Raw genomic sequence first — 26,975 nt, 5'->3', positions numbered from 1 at the left:
AGGTGACGCTGACGATCCAAATGGCGCTACGGCCAGGAAAGTTGACGCTGCGGTCCGCAAATAGCCCTGTGGCTGACATGGTGGCAGTATCGTGATGTTTTTCTCTCCGTCGAATCAAAGTGCGCACTGGCGGGAAGGCAACAGTCCAATTCGATCGCTGCGAGTCCAAATTGCGAAGCGATGATTGAACTGATCGGTTGATGCTTTCTGTCCGACGGGTTGTAGTGCAGTCCACCAGCGGTTGCTTCTATAGTCGTCCAGGAATCCTCCAAGTACCATCCTGGTCACGGCACCAATGTTTCGTCCAGGGTGGGACGACCCTACGTTGTGTTAACTTCTTTTGGATTCTCCGGGCGACGATGATGAAGGCAAACTACTGATGAACGGTTTACTATTGATTTATTACCTCCGAGAGGCAGCGTGCCTGCTCGGAGGTTACGATAACGTATAAGGGTATGCGATAACACACTTTTTCCTAACGAAACGAAACGAAACGAAACGAAATTTAAAATGTCTATGTTGATTCGGATCGAAACGAAACGAAATAAAGATTTCTTTCGATATTTCGAAACGATACGAAATCAAGGTTCATTTAATTCAAAAAATTTCGAAACGAAACGAAATTTTAATTTTTTTCGCGGACTTTTAATTAAATTGTTTTTACATTATGTAGGTACGCAATTCTGATTTCACTTTTTCGAAGCCGAATAACTGTTTTGCGACCAAAAGAATCACAATAACAGAAAAGGAAATCTGTGACAAATCGCCACATTCTCGCCGCATATACCATTGGCGATAAGACAATACCCCAGCATTTGTGCCGCTTTCAAAGAAATTCATCGTGGAGCGTGTGTTCCCGAATCTGATCAATTTTATATCAGTTTTATATCAGTAAGTACATAAAAATAAAGAAATTGTGGGATTTTTCATATACGGATTCAAATTTCGTTTAAAACCTTAGTTCACTTAAGAATTATGTAATTATGCTAAAGCATACTTTATATTGTCTTGTCAGCGTGGACTAAGTACTGACTTAGTCAAAATTAGAAAATGAATGCTTAGATTTATTGTTTTATTTAGTGGGATACTCAATTATGTATCCACATCTGCCAGGCGTAAACGCAGATAGAGAATTAATAATACTAGACCAACATTTGAAAGAGCGTATCAGCCAAAATGTATTCCTTCTTATTCTTCGTCTACATATATAGCATACATTTTCTCACTAGAAGAATCCTGTGCACCTTTCTAAAATGTACGAAGATATGTATTTCCGATTGAATTTAACAGACACATAGTCTTATATACAATCAGCTCGACAAACTGAGCTATTGTCTGTGTGTTCTTGACATATGAGAACAGCTGTTATGGTCAGTATAAGCTGAAAGCAATCTTAAGTAATTTTAATGATCTTTCAAACCGTTCTGAATTTTATTTTTGCAAATTCCATGCGAAGATCTAGAAATGCCCACAAATCTTCAATGTTCCTTACATACAGCGCCGTAGCGTGCGGTTGGCCAGGCTGGCCTCCGCCAAGGCCGCCAGTCTTTAGGGGGCGCCGAAATCAAGGATTACACTATAAGCAAAAGACAAATTTATTTAGTTTAGGGTTGGTACAATGGTAGAGATATGTCTTATGACAAGTAAGAGATATGTGGAATAATCTAGAGCAAACCAAAAATATTGCCTTTTTCCACATCAACATGTTATAGGATTTGTTTTAGTTTTGACTGCTAATCCGATTTCTCCTGGACTTCCGAAACCAATTACAAGAGGTCAGTAGAAAAAAGAGAAAAACAAAAATATAATATTTAACAAGTCATTTGACAATCATGGATTTTGATTATCAACATTGTGTGAATCGGATTATTTAAAATTTTAGTTATTACATATTAGGGTCATCGAGGGATTTCCGGAGCCATAATGTTTGATAGCAGTGACTATTCGCGAAATGTAGAACTTATTGAAGCAGTGCAGCATACATTTAAGCGTTTTTGTATAGAAAATTCTATTACCCTTATGAACCATATCAGAGAAGAATAAGTCGCGTGCAGATCACATCATTAACTCGGTGCGTCCTTGATGTGTCTACGCTTCATCGATTTGTACATGGATCTATTCACTGCAGCATTACTAGTGACCTCCAGTTTTGGTTTTCCTACGCATGGTCTACGTCAGTTGGATCTATTCTACATCCGTAGATCTAAGAAAAACCTGGGAAAAGCTGCACCTCTTTCTCGTTTATGCAAGACTTACAACGAGGGCTACAACGAAGTGGACATTAATGGATAATGGAGCTTTCGCAATTCAAAAGGATTATCCGAAACTAGCAGCTTTGCTAAGCTTTAAAACTTTATTGTATTGTGGTCCGATTATTGGGTAACCCTGTAGGACACTGTACAATATATGAGAAAAATAAATAACTTAATTAACTAAACAAAGAACAATTCACACTCAAATTCATTGGTTTGAATTTATTCAGCTTTTTTAAGTGAACATCCTTAAAAGGTTACATTCATAATAAACCGATTGACAAAATTTAGAAGTGCCTTTAGTTCTTATATCCGGAAGTAGTGGTATGGATTTTTGTGTAATTTATAGTTCAGGTAAATTTCTCGGTTTTTGTTTTTTTTCTCATTTCTTCTTATTATAATCAAATGTATATTGGTCCTGAGGTGGACGGCAATTCCGACCATTGAACAACCCACTGTATAGTTCAATATTATCAACACAAATTTGTGCAAGAAGTGACTTCAAACTATCTACAGACACAATCCTGAGTTAAATTTTCGATGATCCAAGCAGATCCGTTGGCGAATTCGACCACCAACCAATCTACACACCGTACAGTTATTTTTTATTTAATTTGTCCTAACTGGGTTCAGTGGTCCAAAGGTACATTTTACTTGATCCAAATAGGTTCAATGGCAACTCCCGGCCACCAACAAACCAACTCCAAAATATGGTTTTCCCTGATTCGACTAGATCTGGTAGAAACTCTGACCTTCAACCATCTCACCCCAGAGTGAAATTTTATTAACTACGTTAGGTCCAGAAGTGGTTTCAAAACATCGTCAGACCCACTCCAGAATCGGATTTTCCTTGACGCGAATAGGTCCGAAAACGATTCCGATAATCGACCGACGCATTTCAGAGCTGGATTTTATTGACCAAACTAGACCCATCAGTGCGTAGGCTCTGAAAAAACCTTAACATTATTAATGAACTTCCAGCACGGCTCTACAAGGTCGCTTAAATAACTTGTGAAAAAATAAAAAAAGTATCACCAAATGGAAACAAATCTTAGATGGACATTCTGCAATTCAACTTCAGGAACAAAAGTTCTTGTTCTCTTCAAAGTATTGAATAATGTTTAAAGCATCTTTAAACCACTAACCTTCTAATTTTACTGTTCATGCATTTCAAATTGTCAAATTGTTGTTAAATTTTCCCATTTTTATAATCAAAAGAGGGGCGCCAAATCATGGTTTCGCTAAGGGCGCTAGCAGGCCACGCTACGGCTCTACTTACATGCAATTAGTCAAAGAAGAGCTTCCCGAGCAAAGTGTGAAAACATGATGAGAGCATATAGAAAACACATTTTGATTTTGACATCAAATTGAAATCATAATTTGTTTTCAAATATGAATCATCATGATTGATTACATATTTTGATCTCATTTTGCTGTTGATTTCTAAATTGTATGATCTGACATCAAACTGTGTACTTATTTTGTTATCAGAACCAATATCAAATTTAGTTTCTGCTCTCATCGATAGCAGGAATAGTTTTCGATTTGATGTCACAGTAAGATTTTTCTGCTATACAAATTGTTATTTTAACCGTTAAAACGACCAAAAAGATATCAAATTAAGTAATCATATTCGGCGATTTCACAACATCAAAACGAGTTATCGTTTTGCTCTCAAGCTTTGCTCGGGTTATTAGCTTGATTAACTGTACACATCGTAGTTGCTAATCATGATTGGCCGAGAAACAGCAAATATGCACAGCTCACACATTAAATAATTTGCTTGGGATACAAAAAAGCTATTCTTATTGTATACTTGCTTCGGTGTTTCCAATTAATGATAAATAATGATGCTGGTCACGTGCTTATAGTCAATTTAGGATTAGGAGAGGAAAATTAGTTTAACACTCATTGTTATAAAAGACCAAGGAATGCTCTGCATCTCCGTGAGCGCTACGGGAAAGGTATCGTTGGTTAGTTGAGAAGGTAATTCTTGTGAAACCCCTTGGTGAGCGACAAAATATGTATTACGAAGTTATTTTGAAAACAAGAAGACGAAAACTGTGTTTCAATCAATCCAACGCAAGATCAATGTGTTTCGTTTAATAATCTTCTACAACACGATCGATCCTGTACTAAAATTTTGTGCTCTTCGATGCAGACATTTGTTTTATTACTTTACGTTCTCCCACACTAGTTGGCGTGATCAGCATCAACGCGATCGATTTCACACTGGTTGAACAAATTTCTGCTACGCGAGGTAGATTTTTTTCACTTCGCGTTCTCCTGAAAGATATTTTAGTTATCAGATAAAGATTGTCGCTGTCGTCGCTGTCCGGAACATCTTTTGCTGGCGAGGATACGGGATCTAGTTGTCAATGAAGGCAAAACACATGCGATTTGACAGTTAGGTACCACACATGTTTCGGACAGCAGAACAAAGGGAACCGAAGCGACAATCTTTATCTGGTAATTAAAATATCTTTTGTTCTCCCGGACTAGCTGCCGTCCCATGACCAGCATCCACCTGATCGTTACCGCATTCATGTAGAAGAAAACTAAATACGAATTTGTCGACTAAGAATGAGTTTATGTATTAAGCCTTAATAGGAATATTGTATAACCTAAAGTTTTGAAAACAACTTTACGATTATGTTCAGCGGCGCAGCCAAAATTTTTGATAATATAAAGTATGGTTTAAGTTTGAATTTGTTTCGAAATTCCGTGGAATTCCGTTAAATTTCGTTATAGGCTAGTTTTTTCAAGCGAATTTTTTGTAATTTTACGAAACGAAACGAAATCAAAAATCAGATTTCGCCATGCTCAAATTCCGCGAAATTCCGCGGAATTTCGTTTCAAACCACCGAAAACGAAATTTTTCGAAATACCGCATATGCTTAATCTACACAACAGTACCGGATTGATTTAATTTAAAACTACAATAACAAATATCACAAAATTCCTGAAAAAAAGATTTTCAACGCAAATTTTAATAAACAGACAGTTTCGTTTCTCCTTTCTGCTTGTTCATTCCGCCCAGTCCCACCCACTCACGTGGTTTTGACAGTTGAAGTACAGTTGTATTGGTGAACCCGGTCTGAAACCGTGAAACAACACAGTGCGAACCCGACAGTTTCGGGGTTGGAACTATTGCGAACCTAGTTCCAACCTGAGCGAATAAAAAAAAACACTTTGACAGCACTTAGGTTGGAACTGGTTCTAATTCTCGTTCGATTGCAATTATTGAATTTTTAAAATCCATAATGCTTGTTAAATGAGTGCCAGACACAGATCGTATGGAGTAAGTAGAAATATTTATGAAAAAATTGGCTAATAGCTGAAAAGCATGTGCAAAATCCTCAAAACAATGGGAAGTAAAAATACATATAATATGACAAATATTCGAATCATTCTCGAATACTCGATGCTATGTGAAAGTAAATAAAGTTTTAGGCCATATGTAACCATAAAACAGTAGATTACTTGAAAAAATTTGAATTATTCAATAAACGAAGTGTATTTATTATTATCGGAACGGTCTATAGGTTCAGGTTTCCCTTAATACAGGTTGCCATACAAAAGCCATGCTCATACTTGTACATTTTATTTCATTAAACGGATTAGGTGAGAATTGCATAAAAAGTTCAGTCTCAAGAGGAATCATTGCACAGAAGTACCATGTGTCTCCATATGCTGTTATGCTTATATGCGGTGAACAGTTTTCAACATCGCTACCTACCGTTTCCCCTTGGAGGCTCATTTTTGCCTGAAAAACACTTATGAAAACATACAGATATCGTAATAACTTAGATTATCGTATTAACTAAGTATTTTAACTTATGTATATGCAATCATGCAAACATAAAAATGACTTCAACGCCATTTAAGCGACGAACCTTCTCCTATTTTGTGACCAAATAATCTCGGAAATTACCCAATCGATAAACTAACGCCGGCTACCAGTCGATTCTAGAGAACGAAAACGGCAAATGCAACACATAGGCTTCGTGAATACAAATTGAAATCCGCCAAACGTATCATACAATTAAGAGGCTCCAGGCCGAACAGTTAACAAATAGAAACTCAATTGTGAACATCGTACCTGATGCTATATCTGAAAGTTTCTTCACGTCTCAAGAAAGTTTCTTCAATTACAACGTAATAACAACAACAGCAGTCACGAAACGTAAGTTCGACCGTTTACTTTCGACTTCCGCCCAGCATTACAACTCCAGTAGAATTGCTCCCAATGCGAAGGCAATCCACAATGCAACGTCCAAAACACTCCCACCGGAGGTCGAGATCATTCTTAGCCTTGGTCCAAAGTTTGCTCTACCGTACATGTCACTGAAGGAGATACCATTCAGCCACATCATAGCAGATGTCGAAAATGTTCTGATTTCGTTGAATGACAATGAGGTCCGAGATAGAACTCGTTGTTCAGTTGTGAATACCATTCAAAATTTCATTCATGGCTTCGACGACAAACAACAGGACATGTTATCCCGCTCTATAACACATGCTTGCAAGGTGACACAAAGCTTCATAAAAATGAACTCTGATGTGATTATCGTCGAATCGGATAAAGGGAAACAAACAGTGGTGATGTATGCGAAGGAGTATGACAGAAAGATGCAAGAGATGTTAGCTGACCAACATACCTACGAAGTCGTCAGAAAAAACCCGACATCTGGATACATCGTTTTGAGACTTAAGAATCTTTCGCTGATCGATGCCAGAACAGCATTCCAGCTGAAAACTAGCACAGCACAATGTCCTCGGATTTATGGATTACCCAAAGTGCATAAACCCGAAATACCGCTGAGACCAGTGGTATCCAACATAGGAGCACCAACCTACATGCTTTCCAAATACATAGGAGGGATAATACGTGACTCAATGAACAGCAACTATAATATCAAGGATTCTTTCTCCTTCTGTCACTATATAAACTCGGTTCGTTTACCAGAGAATCATATTATGGTATCCTTTGATGTAACGTCTTTGTTCACGTGCATCCCCCGAGATCTGGTTCCTGGAATAATCATTCAAAGATGGCACGATATCAAAGAAAAAACAAACATAAACCTCGATCTGTTTCTAGAGATAGTGAACTTCTGTCTGGGGTGTAATTACTTTTCATATAAGGGAAAGTATTACAAACAGATTTTCGGCACTGCAATGGGCAGTCCTCTCTCCCCCGCGATTGCAGATCTGGTGATGGAAGCACTTCTGGACAATGTAGTTAGCAAAGTTGATTTTCCTATACCAGTGTTAAAGAAGTACGTTGATGATTTAATACTTGCGTTACCGCCCGACAAAGTGGTAGAAGTCTTGGAAATTTTCAACAGTTTCAACAGTAACATACAGTTTACGTATGAAATGGAGCAGAATGGAAAAATACCTTTTCTGGATATGGTACTTGTACGACGAACGGACCAAACAATACGAACGGAATGGTACAGCAAACCTATGGCCTCGGGTCGTCTATTAGATTTCTGGTCAGGCCACCCTTTGCACTTGAAGATTAATACTGTTGTGAATTTCATACAGCGCGTTCGAGTTTTCTCCACAAATAACTCTGAGGAATCAATCAACAAAATCGAAAAACAAACATCACCATAGAGAATGTAATTTCACCCAGCTACAAACCGATGCTATATGTGGAAGAGCTCAGACAACGTTTGAGGAAATCCCTCGGTGATGCTTTACCCAATGTCGTACTTGCTCCACGATACGGAAACACCACCAAAAAGATCTTCTCAAACTTTAAAGACACCATTCCTCCTGATATGCGAAGCAATGTTATCTATCGCATACCATGCAATGCGTACTGTGGAGCAAGCTATGTCGGGTTGACAACAACCTTACTGAAGCAAAGGCTGAACAACCATCGTTCAACAATAAATCAACTTGATAAACTCCGCAACAACAACCATGATTCATCGACGACGTACGAGCTCGAAAGATTGAAGGAGAAGACGGCCCTTTTGAAGCACAGCATAGAAGAAGATCACCATTTCGACCTGGAAAAAACAACAATTTTAGATCATCACAGAAGGCAATCTGCCTTACCCGTTCTGGAAGTTTGTAGCATTATTAACACTCCGAATACAGTGAATAAGAGATCTGATGTTGACAATCTCAGTTCTATGTATGTAGGGCGTAGGCATATTACACACTCTTTAAAACAAAAATCAAAACCCGACAAACACACATGTTAACCATTAACCATAAAACCAATAATCAACACACATGTAAACAAATAGCCATGAAAAAGCAATCATTGTACCCACAGCGATCCACACCTCATCCACAATATTTCCACCACAGCTAGTGATACAAACTGACCCTTGACCGAAAAGTGAGAGATAATAACCGAATTCAGATAATAGCCTTGATTAATGTTTTATGTTCAGAAGTAATCCTATTTTATACTTGCTTAATATGAACTGCTTATTGAAATTAGTTTATACTTTTGTAGGGGTTTGCACCAACTTTTTCAGAATTTTAGACGGATTATGTTCATACAGAGCTTTCCAAACGATAACAGCTATACATTTCTAAATCCCTGAAGAAGATGTAATATAACATCGAAACGTCGGTAAATGGATAATAAGTAGTTGTTTAACTGCATAGAGACTGCGAAGCCGAGAAAAAAATCCCTGTGATTTATTTATCGTAGTCATTATTTTCAAAGGTGAAGTCTGCTTTCTTTTAACCAAGTGATAAAGTATCAATAACAAAACACAATTACCCTGTTGACCTACCCTGTTGTAATGGAATCAAAATATCAATTCAAAGACGTTAGATTTTAATACAATGATTTCAAAAAGTTTCTCAAATTTGTATAGGGGAAATGACGGCTCATTCACGAGAAAGGCTCCATCACCGCTAGGTGGATTAATCTGAGTTTTGAAGTTTAAATTAGAATAAAATTAACTCAAAGCGATAGTGTTGTTCAGCCATCGCAGACTCGAACAATATTGTGAAAATAAAAAAAAATGATGAGAATTTTTATAAAACGTTTTTACACTCAACTAACGGATCCGGATTACAAATCTTAATACAGTTTAATTTTGACATAGAGGAAATGACGACTTTGGCAGGTTTTGTTCTATTATTGTCAGGGGGGTTTTCTGTAAACAATTATTCTCAAATTTGGCCTAAACATTCTTTGCATATCAAAAAATATTGTAGCAGGATTTCATAAAATTTGGTCAGAAAAAACCCCCCTGACAATAAAAAAACAAAACCTGCCAAAGTCGTCATTTCCTCTATGCCAAAATTAAACTATATTAAAATTTGCAATCCGGACCCGCTAGTTGAGTGTAAAAACGTTTTATAAAAATTTTCCCCTTTTTTGTTTATTTTCACAATATTGTTCGAGTCATCAAAGGCCGAACAACACTATCGTTTTGAGCTCATTTTATTCTAATTTAAACTTTGAAACCCAGTTTAATCCACCTCGCGGTGATAGAGCTTTTCTCGTGTCTTATAAAAATAGTATTTTGGCCATAACTTTTAAGCCCATAGTCCGTTATGGCCAATTTTCAATACGAAACAATGCGACAGGATTCTGCGTCGAATGCAACTTGTTGCGATCGGTTAAGGATAAGTGCCAAAAAATGAGTGAGTTTTTTTTGGCGAGTTTTGCGCACAGGCATACACATACATACACACACACAGACATCACCTCAATTCGTCGAATATATGCTATCGAATATATAACACTATGGGTGTCCGGGCCTTCTATAAAAAGTTTGTTTTTAGAGCGAAAAGGTCTCCACTGAAATTGATAAACAAGAAACATACCATCCTTACAACCCAGCGTGACGTGCAATCCATTTCCTATGATGGGTAGCGTAAATGGTCCTGGAAGCCTGTTGATGTGGTAAACCAGCCGTGCCCGTTTCCTCTTGTAGGTGAATGTTGCACTGAAGATAATCACCAATATTACAATCGTAACCGGCGATAGAACGTTGAATACACTTGCTACTGCTGCTGCCACATTGTAATTCTTCTGATACGCATCCATCGTAAGTGAGTTTATTTTATCTAACTGTGCCACTTCATGCATCTAATTCATGTATCACTCATAACTGTGCCTGTTGTCACTTTCTTCAATTATTTTTTTTATATTTTCACTAGTTGAATTATTTTCGTTCGTAATAATTTTATTTCAGTTATCACATCTTCTATTTTGTCACAGGTCGCTCCCCTTTCGGCCACACGCTTCGCCGATTGTTACGCGCACGCGGCAATGTTCGGATCGGAACTGAACGTTAGAAGCTGGCGCACGCGGCTAGGAAAGCCTCCAAACGGTGATCTTCTCGGATCTCTGACGACGCGGTACCTGCGTTTGGACCTGCAAGGCTCCCCCCATCCGTCCGTTGGGCGTTAGTCACGGCAACTTGATGCGGTGGTGATTGGACCGCGTCCGACCAAATTTTTTGTCAATGGATGCCAGGCATGGCGAACTTTTGCGCGGGGTAGAGAGCCGGCTGGCGGAATGATTAAAAGCAGCTCCAGTTTGGGCGAACTGTGTCAGGAGGTGATTGTTTTGGTACGAATTGACGTAGTACTTTACGGTCATGAGTAAATGAATTGGGATTGGAACGCTCTAATGAGGTTTTATGGCGAGAAAATGGCAATCTAAGGTGACAGAAAGTCGATGCACACAAACAATGCTATCTTGTGTACAAAAGGGAAATCGATCTTGATTAGAAAATTCATTGACATCGTGTTGATTTATCTGATGACATTCGCGCTATTAATAACAACATCAACAGCGTTCGCTACTACATTTTCCTGCTGTTAATTAGGTTATTATTTTACTATTAGCAACCATGTTTCCAAACATGTTGCTGCTTGGTAAATCTGGTATTTGTTTCTTATGCAAAATTGAAAAATTAACTGGAGACTACTAACAAACTTCTTACAACTCTACAATGAAAACAAGCAACTTTTTGAAAATCCCATGATAAATGAGATTTGTAATATGATTTGAATAATTCTCATTAATGGAGTCAAATTTGCGAAAACATGTTTTGCAAAATAAAAGTCGTCAAAGGTTTGTTTCCCAACCACCTCGGTTTCTGTCTGCGAAATCCTAATTGACTACGTTTAATAGGATGGTAATTTGACCAAATGCCTATGAGATAAATTTGCATTCTTATCTCTATCAAAGCCCACAAAAGTCACGCGAGGCCCATCGTTTGGATCTCTGCCATTTCATTACGTCGTCGCGTCGGTAGTCGATTCAATAAATCGTTCCACTGGCCCATCTCCGCCTTGTCTGCCATTGGATAGCTCTCACCCGAAGATGTTTGGACCCTATCATCACGTGTGTTGTTACGCGACCGTAGTTTAGCGCAGTTGACAAGAAACCGACACGGTGAAGGCCAAACATTGCACAGATTGGGCTTGGTCAGGGTTATCCGCTGCTGCTGCTGCTGCCGAAATGCGATGCAGAACCGTCTTCGAATGCGGCCCAACCGGTAGCCGTAACACGACGTAAATCTATGACGCATGATTGGAATCGTTAAAATGTGTCTTTGTCGGTCAATTGTCATCGACGTCTATCGATTTGGCTAAAAAGCATTCATAGTCGGTTAGTTCGAAACGCTTGTTCCCATAGTTGCATCACTGTAGTCAGGCAGATAGAATGATGAGATGGACTCCGGCTGTCTTTTGTGGAATTCGAAACAACATAAATTCAAGGAAAAAGTGTCAGAAAAATCTATGGATCGGATCCGCTTATTTCATCCGCCTGACTATAGCAAACAAATGGTGCTCTAGCTCTAGATTATCCCTTCTGGCGGTATATCCAAAGCAAACGGCTTTCACAGAATGTTTTCAAACTCCACGCGCCGACCCGACAGGGGAAGGTTCTCCAAACTGCAGCAATGCAGCGCAGCGTGTTGGAGCGAGTCCGCTCGCACGTTTCCTAGACCATTCGGAAATTAATTTTTCAACCAATTCATGCCGATTTGGTTCACTTCACGGCATCGGGCGCAAGGTCTCTTTTCAGTATTTATTTATGTTTAATGTAGGCCGTTTTCCATTAGATAGTGATTGACGTCTTCGCAGCGGAAGAAACTGACGCTGCGTTTGTTTCGAAGGGTTTCAATGCGGTTTCACTTTGCGCATATTAAGAATTGATTTGGTGTCGATGGTCAGGTTATGCTTCAGATAGTCTATAAATAGACCAATGCATTTCTTTCGAGTTTTTGTATTAAACGTATCACGAGAGAGTTATTGTTATTGTTTGGGGCTATGCTTTTTATTTAATGTACTAGCTGTACGTTCCCGGCCTTGTTTGATTTTACAAATCAATTTTTTCTCTTTGATTTCGCTCACACCAATTGGTCAACGGAATCGGTCCGGTAAAATGTGACAAAAAAAAACAGATTAATACACCTAGCGGCGATGATGCCTTTTTCGTGCATCGTAAAATGTATTGAAAAAAATCACATAAGGAAGGTCAAAAAAGCACTGTAGGGGAATAGATCGCATTGTTTTTATAATTTTGCATGTTTTTGCATTAATCACTATGCATTGCCATCATTGAGCTTGAGCTTGATGACCGCACAATGGATTTATGATAGGTGGATGAGCTAAGTAGTTGCATAGATCGGGATTCACATTGGTAAGTGATGCGATCCATGCAACCTTTAAAAGATATTAGTGTGTACGTCGTCATTGAAAATAACGAACTATTCAAAAAATTCTTAAATACAAAATAGAGAAGCCTTTCTCGTTTTGCCTTTCTCGTACAACAAAGTTGTACCGAAAGGCTATCATTTCACTCCAAAATCGAACTTTTTATAGAAGTCTCGGAGACCCATGATGTTATATACCAATCGACTCAGCTTGTCGAACTGAACAAATGCCTGTCTGTCCGTGTGTATGTGTGTGTGTACACGAAAACCGAAAAACAGTAACCACTTTTTCATATAGTAATTCTTAACCGATTTTCTCGCAACAAGTTGCATTCGACAGGGAACAAAGCTTTGTTGATCACTATTGAATTTGATAACGATCGACCATTGCGTTTAAAAGTTATTAAGAAAATGGAATCGAACTATATAAGCGCCATATAAGGTTGGTGTCTTGGCTAAATGCGAGAAAGGCAGTATCACCACTCGGTGAATCAAGAAGCTTTTTTTGACGTAGAACTACGTCTGTCTTTTCTATATTGGGGTACACTTTACGATTGCAAAAAATTGAAAATCGTCACGAAAATATGATAGACTTTGATCGTTAATATCTCAGCCGTTTCTCGAAGGATTTTCAATTTTCTTGGACCATTCGATCAAGGAAGAGCCAACGCTTCATACCCGATGTACACTGAAGTCGTTTGTTACGCGGTTATTTTTACAGGAATGGTTTTTTATGCGATTTTTTTTTCACGCGAATTTCTGGATTTCCTCGGTTCCTTCAGACATACTTTGGGATTTACGCGGTTTTTTACGTTGTTTTAATTTACGCGGCCCATATCTTCCGCGAAAAAACCGACTCTAGTGTGTTACAATATCTATGTAAGATAATATTTACTATTTAAAACTTGCTAACAGTTTAACATTTGGTTTCGGTGAATCAGTCAATCTCGTAAGTGCATCGCAAGCTTCTTCTTCCATAGCACTACGCTCCAACTAGAACTTGGCCTGCTTTTCAACTTAGTAATTTATTAGCATTTCTTTAGTTATTCATTGAATGATTTTTTAAGTCCGCCATTGCAGGGCTTTTAGCTGGTGCAGTTAGTGTATGCTAACTTAAGGTCACTCCTGACGGAATCCAATATTAAAAGTGCTCGCGTTTTCGGGGGCACACCACTCGATACGGAAGCAACGCACAACTGTCATTCTTATTATTTCACGCATGCTGCGACGCAGCAAAGCTAAATTAACAAAAATGACAGTTGTGCGCCGCCTCTGAATCGAGTGGTGTGCCCCCGAAAACGCGAGCACTTTTAATCTTGGATTCCGTCAGGAGTGACCTTAAACGTGCGTTTTCCTTGGGGGCGTTTGACGGTAGCTTCTTGCTTACGTCTGTTGATGCCAGTAGAGGGGCTCGGAATCTTCTTCGCTGCTGCAGTGAATGCGTTCTGGTAAACTTTCTTTGGCTCGTTTCTGCCCCATCTTTCGCAATGGGTTTTTCTGTAATGAGCCACCAGGGGTTTAGACTGACTTAGCGACGGGTGGTAAGTCTCTATAGCATGGTTTCCCAAACTGTGGGTCCCGACCCCCAGGGGGGTCGCGAGCGGATTGTTGGTGGGTCGCGTAGAATATTAATTGCTGCTCGAAAGCCGAACCTTTTGATCATTTTTTTTCAAGAACATAATTTCAAGTTCAAACCGCATTTCATTTTATATATTCATCACATGCTATTTTAGAAAACATTTATGCCTAAAAGCTGTCCCCTTAATGAAGTAAAATAAAAACGCTTACATTTTGACAAACAATATCATGTTTCTCATTTTTTACATTTGTACATGTAAGGTAACGTGAATATTTTTATGTGCAAGAAGCCGAAACAGATGACATTCAGATTCAATTAATGCCTTATACTACTTGGTAAAATGCATTTTCTCATAGGTGGGTCGCGAGACATATAGAATTTTGCTAGGTAGGTCACATACCCAAAAGTTTGGGAAGCTCTGCTCTATAGCATCGGTGATGGTTGCAGCTGTACACTATCAGCCAGGCTTGTGCTTTTCAAATTGTGTAATCGATTATCATTTAAATCTAGACCAACATTTGAAAAGGGCGTGACAGCAAAAATTCATTCCTTCTGATTCTTTGTCCATATATATAGCTATATATGCAGACGAAGAAAAAGGAGGAATAAATTTTGGCTGTTACGCCCTTTTCAAATGTTGGTCTAGAAATGTAAACCTAATTAATACCAATTCAATACGCGAGGAGAAGTGGATGAACGCTGTCATCAGAGGAAAAGTAGAAGCACTGAAATTTAACACGGCAAGGTATAGCCAATGGAATTGAAAATAATTTTAAAAATTACAAACAGAGACTTTTTTGAAAATGATTTATCAGGCGGGATTAGACATTTCTTCTTCTTCTTCTTATTGGCATTACATCCCCACACTGGGACAGAGCCGCCTCGCAGCTTAGTGTTCATTAAGCACTTCCACAGTTATTAACTGCGAGGTTTCTAAGCCAGGTTACCATTTTTGCATTCGTATATCATGAGGCTAACACGATGATACTTTTATGCCCAGGGAAGTCGAGACAATTTCCAATCCGAAAATTGCCTAGACCGGCACCGGGAATCGAACCCAGCCACCCTCAGCATGGTCTTGCTTTGTAGCCACGCGTCTTACCGCACGGCTAAAGAGGGATTAGAAATTTAATAAACATTAAAAGTAGTACCATTTCCGTAATCATTTCAAGAAAGAACTTCATTATCATTAACAATCAAATTAATATATGTATGATGTAGAAAATCAAAATTCTAATCTCATGCTATAAATTATTTGTAAATAAATATTATTTTTTAATTTTGAAAATAATTTTGAGAGCTGCATCCAATACCTCGCTGTGACATTTTTTTCATGATTCTACTTCTCTTTTGATGACAGAATTCATTCTTCTCCTAGCGTATGTCAACAATGAAGTTCAATCGGATGTTTGGCATTGTTACCAATGCTTTTAATCGAGATACAATTATCGAACGATTCTTACTCTCTAGCGAGTTTTTATCAATTGGTAATTTGGATATGTGAACGCTTGAGAGTGTTGTTCATGCTCGATTATTTGTAATTTTTATTTTTATCTTCATTTTCAAATGTTAGCCCAAAAATTATATACATCACCAGTTATGCTCACTCAATCTCAGGAGCATAGGATAAACAACGAAAGCAGATTCAGGCTGGGCTTAAAAACGCTTGCTTTGGTCTCATTGCACAGAATAGCCGAAAACCTGTATATTACATACAGCTACGTAGTTCAACGTCACCTTAACGTACAACCCGATTGGGCTGAACCTTTAAGTTTTTTGTTTTACTTTAATTACGAAAAGAAAAAATGCAATGTGTATGATACGAATATAGAAAGTTTACAGATGTTGTGGAAAGCCGTAAATAAGTTGAAGCTTGTCTTTTACAAAGAAAGTGGCTCCAAAACTTCTGGTTCCCCGGTGTAGTGCTTGGCTTTCTCAGACATTAGCCGGCCCTACTATGAATTTAACTAGTTATCATGAAATTTTCAAACAAATAGCCTGGAAATAGTTAAAATGAAAGACCTAGTATTGTATTCACTTCAAAATGTTTATATTTAAGATAAATCTTTATTTATTAAATATTCCAAATAAGCAATTACAGCACAAATGGAGCCACTTACATCATTTATAGTGACATGGACCATAACTACATAATCTAAAAAAATATATTTGAAGAGATTTCGGTGCTTTAATTCATTTATTCAGAAAATAATAGATGAGTATTCTTTTGTACAGTCGAAATAGCAATGGTGAAAAGCTGGATACATTGTGCAACTCTAAAGACTTTGAAGGCGGGATTACTTTAAGGAAACAGGATATATTCCTAAGTCTCAATTCGATCTACCCCGTACCATTGACGGTTCCGTTGCTATGATGGCTCCCCCAAACACACGCGAGGCGAACGCCACTTGATTGTCTATTGCGGCCACGCCGGCTGTTTCCTCTGCGAACCTACGATCCGGACCCGCCAAGAAGAACCTTGGCGAGTAGAAAGCCCTCGTTCTCGAGTTTTATAACTACGGCCACGCCAGCAGTTTTCTCCACGAAGCCACGATCCGGTCCCGTCGACAGCAAACCCGTTGAGAAGAAGAAGCCTCGGTACCGCCGAAAGCCATCCCGAGAAGCAGAATCGTTGGCAAATTGCAGAACCCTCGTCCTCGTGCTTGTCCAACTGCGGCCCCGACGGCCGACGGTTGTTCTCGCCACGAAGCAACGATCGGGTTCCGCCGAGAAGAAGCCTCGACAAGTAGCAAAGCCCTCGTCATCGTGTTCAACCTTTCGGCCACGTTGGCTGTTCACTTCGCGAAGCCAGAATCCAGCATCGCCGGTAGCCAAACCAACGAGAAGAAGCCGCCTTGAAGACCCGCCGAGAAGAAGCCTCGACAAGTAGCAAAGCCCTCGTCATCGTGTTCAACCTTTCGGCCACGTTGGCTGTTCACTTCGCGAAGCCGAAATCTGGCGTTGACGGCAGCCCAACCAACGAGAAGAAGCCGCCGCCTCGAAGAATCGCAAATCTACCGTCCTTGTGGTAAGCACCTACGGTCCCGCCGGCTGTCCACTTCGTGAAGCCGCCTACGGTCCCGCCTGCAAACCAACCGGCTCGTCGAACCCCACCCAGGGACGGGAATGGTTGACATTTATTTTTACCATTCATGCTTCCATGCAAAAAAAATAAAAACAAAACCACGGCAGCCGCAGCAGCAGTCACGCCAAGCAGATGACAGTCAGCACATGCTTTTTCCTATTGTCTCTCCCCACGATTAATGTTTTCGTACAGTAATTTCACAACGTATAACCGTTTTTGGGTAGGGGGTCCCGTAGCGTAGTTGGCTACACGTTCGCCTTATAAGCGAATGGTAATGGGTTCGATTCCCAGCCCCCCACCAAACCCTCGTCAGTCGCCGGATCCGCAGCCCATACGGTGGTGTTTGGGGTACGCGCCTTACCTTCACGCAGTGTTGGGAAATGAGTGAGCATGGTTCGTTCCATCCTCACTCACTCACTCATATGAGTTGAACCAGTTCTACTCACGCGTGAGTACTCACAGGTATGGTGAGCACTCACGCGTGAGTAAACTCACGCATGAGTGAGTAAAACTACTCATTCGATTTTTTTGGTGAGTAAGTGAGGAAATAGGTATATTAAAAAATATACTGTAAGGTTCTTCTTTCTTATTGGCATTACATCCCTACACTGGGACAGAGCCGCCTCGCAGCTTAGTGTTCATTAAGCACTTCCACAGTTATTAACTGCGAGGATTCTTAGCCAAGATACCATTTTTGCATTCGTATATCATGAGGCTAACACGATGATACTTTTATGCCCAGGGAAGTCGAGACAATTTCCAATCCGAAAATTGCCTAGACCGGCACCGGGAATCGAACCCAGCCACCCTCAGCATGGTCTTGCTTTGTAGCCTGCGCGTCTTACCGCACGGCTAAGGAGGGCCCATACTGTAAGGTAAGGTAACAATAATTGAAAATGCGAATTTCCTAAGTCAATTGAAGATCATGAAATATACGTGTACAGGTTTGTGTTGAGGTGCGTGTTTGTGTTTAGGTGTGTGCTTGAGTTTAGTTGCGTGTTTATGTTTTGGGTGCGTGTTTGTGTTTAGTTGCGTGTTTGTATTTTGGTGCGTGTTTGTGTTTTGGGTGCGTGTTTCTATTTAGGCGCGTGTTTGTATTTAGATGCGTGTTTGTGTTTATATGCGTGTTCATGTTTTGGGTGCGTGTTTGTGTTTAGATGCGTGTTTGTGTTTAGTTGCGTGTTTGTATTTAGGTGCGTGTTTGTGTTTAGTTGTGTGTTTATGTTTTGGGTGCGTGTTTGGGCTTAGGTGCCTGTTTGTGTTCAGGTGCGTGTTTGTATTTTGGTGCGTGTTTGTATTTAGGTGCGTGCTTGTCTTTAGTTGCGTTTGTGTTTAGTTGTGTGTTTATGTTTTGGGTGCGTGTTTGTGTTTAGGTGCGTGTTCATGTTTTGGGTGCGTGTTTATGTTTTGAGTGCGCGTTTGTGTTTAGTTGCGTGTTTGTATTTTGGTGCGTGTTTGTGTTTATGTTTTGGGTGTGTGTTTGTGTTGAGTTGTGTGTTTATGTTTTAGGTGCGTGTTTGTGTTTAGTTGCGTGTTTGTATTTTGGTGCGTGTTTGTGTTTTGGGTGCGTGTTTCTATTTAGGCGCGTGTTTGTATTTAGATGCGTGTTTGTGTTTATATGCGTGTTCATGTTTTGGGTGCGTGCTTGTGTTTAGATGCGTGTTTGTATTTAGGTGCGTGTTTGTGTTTAGTTGCGTGTTTGTATTTAGGTGCGTGTTTGTGTTTAGCTGTGTGTTTGTGTTTAGTTGTGTGTTTATGTTTTGGGTGCGTGTTTGTGTTTAGGTGCGTATTTGTATTTTTGTGCGTGCTTGTCTTTAGTTGCGTGTTTGTGTTTAGTTGTGTGTTTATGTTTTGGGTGCGTGTTTGAGTTTTGGGTGCGTGTTTGTGTTTAGGTGCGTGCTTGTGTTTAGTTGCGTGTTTATGTTTTGGGTGCGCGTTTGTGTTTAGTTGCGTGTTTGTATTTTGGTGCGTGTTTGTGTTTATGTTTTGGGTGTGTGTTTGTGTTGAGTTGTGTGTTTATGTTTTGGGTGCGTGTTTGTGTTTAGTTGCGTGTTTATGTTTAGTTGCGTGTTTGTATTTTGGTGCGTGTTTGTGTTTAGTTGCGTGTTTGAGTTTTGGGTGCGTGTTTGTGTTCATTTGCGTGTTTGTGTTTAGTTAGGTGTTCATGTTTTTGGTGCGTGTTTGTGTTTAGTTGTGTGTTTGTATTTTGGTGTGTGTTTGTGTTTGGGGTGCGTACGACTACGAACATAAAAATAGCTAGAAGGGACATGCGTTATAGTCAAAGCCTTCAATATTATTTAAATTTTCCAATAAATTTCTGTACCACCAGACGTGGTTCGATCATTTAAATCAAGCACAGACAAACAGACATAACACTCGACAAATTTACATCGTTCACTGATTTACTGGTCAATTCAAATAATCATTAGTTGACCAATCGATCACTAGTGGCGTGTGCATCGAATTTACTCTATTTTGACGTTTGCTCACTACCGCTACCTAGTTCGTGATTAGCCCAGCTAGCTGAAGTCAACAGATGTCGTTAGTGTTTGAACGACGATGGATTTGATGAATGAATGTTCAATGTATTATGTTTTTTTGTCTGTGGTTCAAGTTTTACTCATTTTTTCAGAAGCCGAGTTTTAAAATGTGATTGTATAGCCAATTGTTTTTACTCTAAAATGTTTTATATCAAGTATTTTATTAAATAAATAGTCATTATAAATGAGTCAAATTTGAACTAAATGATTGTATCATGCCGTAAGCATATTATTATTTTATACCTGTTCGTGCAGTGCAGCATGAGAACTAAAGATGCCGGCTTTTAATGTTTAGCACTTTTACAAAAAAAGACCAAAATCATTTTCGAAGCTGGCTAAATTTAACAGTATGGAGCGTCCACACATTACGTAAAGCTTAAGGGGGGAAGGGGGTTGGTCGAAGTGTGACGATCCATACAAAATTTTCAGATGTTTCATACAAAAAGTGTGACATAGGGGAAGGGGGGGGTTGAAAATGCCCAATTTATCCATTACGTAATTAATGGATCTTTCCTTTAATGTGTTAATTCAAATAATATGAGCCTTGTATATTCTCTAGTTTTGTCAATGTATTTTCGTATAAAGATATGTATATGTATTTCGACTCTTAATTGATCATTTCTACAGTATTTTTCGAATAGTAGAAAATCGTTAATTTATTATTTTTACGGTATAGGGCAGCGGTTCTCAACCTTTTCTCTGAGAGGTACCCCTTCGAACTTTTGCATTCTTTGAGGTACCCCCTCTCAATAAGTTTAACTTATAAGATATAAGAAAAACGGACCTGAAACTTTCCAATTCTAATTAAGTTTATACATCAAGCTTCCTACAATAAAGAGGAAATTTCGGAAATTTCGGAGGCTTCCGGGCCTCTTGAAAGGAGGCTTCCGAGCCTCTTGAAAGGAGGCTTCCGAGCCTCTTGAAAGGAGGCTTCCGAGCCTCTTGAAAGGAGGCTTCCGAGCCTCTTGAAAGGAGGCTTCCGAGCCTCTTGAAAGGAGGCTTCCGAGCCTCTTGAAAGGAGGCTTCCGAGCCTCTTGAAACTAGGCTTCCGAGCCTCTTGAAAGGAGGCTTCCGAGGCTTCCAAAGCTCTTACAACGAAGCTACTGAGCTTTTCGTTGCTTTCATGTCTCCAAAATATAGACTTCCGAACCTTAAAATTCAAAATTTCAGTACAGAAGCATATTCTTACCGTATTATTCATCATTTTGTCCCGATCAGGTAGATTACATTGAAAATTATCAATTGATTCGACGTCTTGCCCTTTTGATCTTTTGTCCCATACAATGTGCCATCCCTTCATACACTATGCTTATAAAAACTGTATCAATAAGTTTTTATTGAAACTGTTCTACATCCGCCATTACGCCTTTGTGTCCGAGGTACCCCTGGGACCAACGAAGGTACCCCCAGGGGTACATGTACGCCAGGTTGAGAACCGCTGGTATAGGGGTTTAAAAATATGGCTAAAAGTAAATATAATAAATAAAGATAATACTTCAAACCACCTTATTTAATGAATAAAATTGTTATAAACAACAAATAAATGCTTTTATTTAGTAATTTCATTCTTAATACCATGCTCCTATATCAATAACATTCGCATCAATTTATGAATTCATGGAGCGGTAACCTCGTATAATATTTTTTATATATTCATTCAGGTTTGTTACGACGGGACCTTGAAATATTTTCCATGCCGGCCAAAACCAGATCCGCGTCATGAACTTAAATCCGCACGACCTTGAACTGAATTAGTGTCAAATACACGTGAGATGTCATTTTTTATCACTAGAATTATGACTATTTTCACTTGAAGTGCGTTATATAAAAAAACGATTTTAGGCTGTGAACCATTCCACCGATTCGTTTAACTTTTAGTTAAAATTTGACACTTCGATGGTTATTTTCCCATCGTGGTTAAAATTTTACTCCGAAGCCGACCCATTTGAGTTTTGATAGATTGATAGTTATTCGGAACGAAATGGATTTGGCGCCAATTTTCTTGCGAACAAAGTTTAACTATCGAACTGTCAAATCTAACCATGCTCCGGAGCAGGGCTATTTCTAACCACGGCGAAATAACCATCGAACTGTCAAATTTTAACTAAAAGTTGAACGAATCGGTGGAATGGTTCACAGCCTTAATACCATCAGATATGTATAGTAGATTAACACTTAACTTCGTGAATCTCTCCACATTACGCAACGGACAGCATCTTGCGTCTCAAAAGGCCCAAAAGCGAAAGTCAAGGGGTGCATTAAGGCTCCCCCAGACCTAAGCGATTTCGGGGCAGCAGGGACAGCAGGAACAGCATGATGTCCAAGGGCTTGACGACCCCTCCCCAGCTGTCTGCGAGTCAGGGAGAACTGCCTAGGGCGTGGTGGGATTTAGCAGTGGGCTCTGCTAAAATCCCTCCCAAAAAACCACAAGTGCCCGTAAGCGGACTCTATCAAAGCGACTGTGTGCCGCACATGCTGAGGCAGGAGTCGAGGTATCCCATCGACACCTCGAGGAATTGCAGTGGAGTGTTAGAGTGAGCACCCGAAAAGGGTCACATGGAGCGAATGGTCTTTGGAGAAGCTGCTTCGGCGGCAGGGTAGCAGTGGGTTGTACCCACACACCTACAGTTGTGCACATGTGGTGCATGGGGAGTGTCCCTGCTTCGGCAGGGTAGCGTATGGTCTGCTTCGGCAGTGGTGTGATTGATCTGCTCGTGCTGAGGCAGAGTGTCGTAGCGCAATATCTGTAGGCCCAGGCAGTTACCGCTATTGACACCTCGAGGCATGGCAGCGGAGCGTCCGGGAGAGCATCCAAGTAAGACTCAAATGGAGTGAATGGGGTGCGAGCACCCAAGTCAGTCTCGCGTGGGACGAGTGCCTGTGTGAGCGATAATGAGTGAGTACGCTTAGAAGTAGTACTGCGAGGTAGTTCCTGGGGGAAACGATGGTGGAGCCCAAGGGAGTTTAGTCGGTATTACCGGTATGGTCGAGTCCGACACTCCAGTACACTTCCGTGTGGTAGTTTGGCAACTACAATGCACGTGTACTGGGTTAGTGTGTAAATGCATTCTCCCTTGTAAAAAAAAAAAAAAAAAAAGACCTAAGCGATTTCATCGCCGCGACGGCGACAACTAGTCGCCACGATTCTATCGTTTGGTCGCTGCAGGCAATGTTCTATTTTCGCTTCCATACCAACGGCGACAGAATCGCTGTCGCCAAGCGACTGTCGCATCGCGTGTGTTTGGGGAGCCTTTAATCGAAAAATTACACAAATTTAACAGTTGTCAACTATTTGAATTACATTTTCAAAACTTTATTTCCAAACTCAGCAATCAAAACACGATTTCTAGCATATTAGAATTACCACTCCTCGAATTCGTTCCTTGCACCCAAATTAGTAACAAAAAATTTTTGAGATTTTTCAGCAGTGCTCAAAACGACACATATTAACCCAAAATTGTTCAATTTGCAAATGTTATTGATATAAGAGCCTACCTATCTACCTACCTACCTACAACTACCTTATTTCGACATGATCTGTTGCATATTACATCGTACGTTGAGACACCTCTCGGAATGTCTCTTTACTACTTTGCTTACCTTTTGTGACACCATAGCGCCATAATGGAATATATTGGTAATTTAGTATTCTTGATACCATTCTAATTTGCCGCTCTATGCATACTTGTACCAAAATGAAGTGGAATGAATCTGAACAAATCGCCATTAGTATGACAACCCTTCGCTTTGAAGATTCATTTCATTTATTTAGTTAACATCTAAACAGATAACACTGAATCAACAATTTGACGCCACAATGCACGGTTCGAGGCCGCATCTCTCCATCCTCGGATACGCCCCACGCTCGCCAAGTCGCTTTGAAGATATGGTGACTGTTTTGCACGTTCTTTATATTATTGTTATTACATTTTTTAGTTAAAATTTAATGCTTAAGCCATATTTTCCCCTACAACAATAAATTATGGAATTTGTCTAGATTATGAATTGAAAGACAAACTTGCATAGAGTTTAAGCAATATAATAAACATTCAAGCGCACGTGCATAAACACATACGCGCCCAAACAAACACACACACGGCACACACAAATACACACGCGCGCAAACACAAACATACCCAAACACGAACACACATAAACACACGCGCGCACACTCAAACACACCCACACACAAACACACGCAAACTCAAACCTACGCACACACGCACAAACAAGCACACGCATATGCACAAAAACCCGCGCACACAACCATCATCTATATTCGTCAATTGGTATTAACCACAATGAGTCTCGAGGCCTTCTATTAAAAATCGTCTTTGAAGTGAATATATCGCTGTACGAAAAAGGCAAATATATATAAACATTGATTTCATACGTAAATTATATCTCAACATTAACTTCAACACATTTATTCTCACTTATTTTAGATCCAAAATTTTATTTATTTAATTTTCACCCGAAGCTAAAGCCGCGCCATATGCGCAAAATCCGCGCAGTCGTAACAATCCTGCACTACATTTCGAAATTTATTATTATGCGATTACTTAATTAACATGTTGATAGTAATTCGCAATATATTAGCAACTTCTTATTCGTATAATTTGACAAATTCTTTAGCTTTTTTCATAAATTCATGCCACAATTTTTTACGTACTGCTTGACAACTACCAGAATTGACCAAAACTTGACATCAACATTGTGGAAGAAACAAAAACTAATCTTATTGGATTACTCATATGAGCAAAAATTCCTCACTCGTGAGTGAGCAAAACCACGTTTGCTCAGTTGTGAGTACTCACAGATCGTGAGTAACTCACGCGTGAGTACTCACGGAAAAAATGAGGAATGAGTGAGGAATTTTACTCATATGAGTGAGTTTCAACACTGCCTTCACGGCTGCCTGATGACAACTAACAACTTGTGCTTCTCAGAGGCATTCCTCCAACGTTACCCGGATTAAATGGCAACCGAACAAAGCAACGATCATTGGATACACGACATGGACAAACGGACACAATGGACTCACGACAAGATGAACTGGCAACGACAACAATAACGAATAATGGATATCTAAAAATAGATTCTGTGTGGATTCTGTACAGCAGAATACCATAGTAGATCACGGCACAGTAGCGGTTAAGAACACAGAGTGCCTACCAAATAAATATACGAATAAAATAAAACGTTTTTGGGTGGAAAAATTCATTTCCTTACTCCTTGTTAATTTTAGAGATAAGAACGAATAAATCAGTACCTACGGATAGCACTCCTTCTAGGCTTTGCGCCACAGGTAATTAAACTCGATTCTGTGCTGTTTGCGCTGCGCACGAGCCGAAACAAAAAATCTCATGCAAATGCTGACCGCACGCCGGCACGACTCTAACGTAGCAGCAAACAAACAGTTTGCTTCATCGGCAAAAAAAAATGTCACGATGTCGCGTACATTTTTTTTGCAAACTGTTTCGGCTTGTTTGGTGCATGAAATTTGACTGGATAAAATGTGAATATTCACATAATCAGAGTGTTTTAACGTACATTTCCCAACACTGACCCCACCACCCTTGCCTTCGTGCCCAACTAGCAGCCCAGTCGGCTATCGGCGGTAATGAAAAGTCGTCTAAGGTACGTCACCCGCGCGCATGTTGCCAATGGCCCCCACGTTTTATTCGGCCGCATCCATTCCTTATCCCTGTTTACTAAGCCACTCCTGGCACTATGAATGAAAAAATAAATTATATAAAAATGTATTTGAACAGTAAATTTCTTTCATACGCTATCCCTATGTATGTAAGTGCGTCGTTGTCTTGTCCTCTTTCTGCTATTCCCTCGTGAGTTCCTTCAGCAGGTAAGGCAACCCTGAGAACCCTAATGGTGAGCTAGTTCGGGACGTGTGGACGTCCAGTGCATAGACGGCGGACGTCACTAGCAGTTACAAGTGAAAAAATGAAAAACTTGGTTGGATTTTCAATAGCAGACAATGGGACCGCATCGGATGCAACTTGTTGCGAGTAAATCGGGTAATGATAAGTTCCAAAAAGTGTGTCTATAAACTTTGTACACATACACACACAGACACATACAGGGCTGCGATATGGTGAGTTGACATCTGGAAAGGAACGATTTACACAGTTCTGGTCCTCACAAGTTCCAATCTAACGCTTCCACGGGTCTTCCGATGACAATCGACCGCCAGCCAAGGGTTTTGTACTTAGCTGGTAGTGCAGCCTGGACACTGTTGTCCTTCTGACATCTGCTAGGGTGAGGGGTGCGACCAAGGGGACCATCGTCCCTACCCAAGTAGCACAGATTGTCACAATTGAATTACGGTGATCGATATGCGACAAAATTATATGTGAAATTTTAATAACTGTAACTGTTTTTGTAACACTAGTGCAACCAAAAAAGCGCAAATAATTGAGCTACTATGTAACTAACTATACGGTCTCACATTAAGTTGCACTGTAATCAATCCGTAACATTTCCATGTTACAGTAACTGAAACATTCTGGTCTTGATTGCCACTTTGTAACTATTTAGTGACTTCTACTTGTCAACATTTTATTTGTTGTCATGAAACTTTGTTATGTATTTAATAAGAAAATAAAACAAATCTGGTCACAATGTCACTGAAATTGAATGTCAGTAATCAGAAAGTTGAAGACATGAATCTAAAATAACAAATGGTAAATGTTTATATGCGAAGTGATATTTTTATGTGATATTAGCAGAGATTAATGTGCGGATTGGAATTTTTGGTGAAACCTATCATTTTAGCTAGCTAAAAACCTCGCGCCCTCGGTTAAACCAACTTTTAGGTTTTATCATTTATAGTAACAT

At 39.7% G+C, this 26,975-nt stretch overlaps 1 protein-coding gene across 3 annotated transcripts in view; it reads right to left on the bottom strand.

Annotated features, from left to right (window-relative positions):
- The window catches only part of LOC134212120 (cytochrome P450 4c3-like), a 76,185-nt gene that overhangs the window by 13,781 nt on the left and 35,429 nt on the right, over positions 1-26,975 (bottom strand). Inside the window, exon 1 of one of the 3 annotated variants that reach the window (XM_062689677.1) lies at positions 10,068-10,686. The exons of the other annotated variants lie outside the window; for them this stretch is intronic. Coding sequence (XP_062545661.1) covers positions 10,068-10,332 — 265 coding nt within the window. The 5' untranslated portion in view covers positions 10,333-10,686. Of the gene's footprint in view, positions 1-10,067; positions 10,687-26,975 lie in introns of those variants that run through there. 3 annotated transcript variants of the gene reach the window in all.

The sequence above is a fragment of the Armigeres subalbatus genome, chromosome 1 (assembly GCF_024139115.2).
Source record: "Armigeres subalbatus isolate Guangzhou_Male chromosome 1, GZ_Asu_2, whole genome shotgun sequence".
In the NCBI taxonomy this organism is placed as follows: domain Eukaryota; kingdom Metazoa; phylum Arthropoda; class Insecta; order Diptera; family Culicidae; genus Armigeres; species Armigeres subalbatus.
This window is presented reverse-complemented; position numbering and strand designations above follow the sequence as displayed.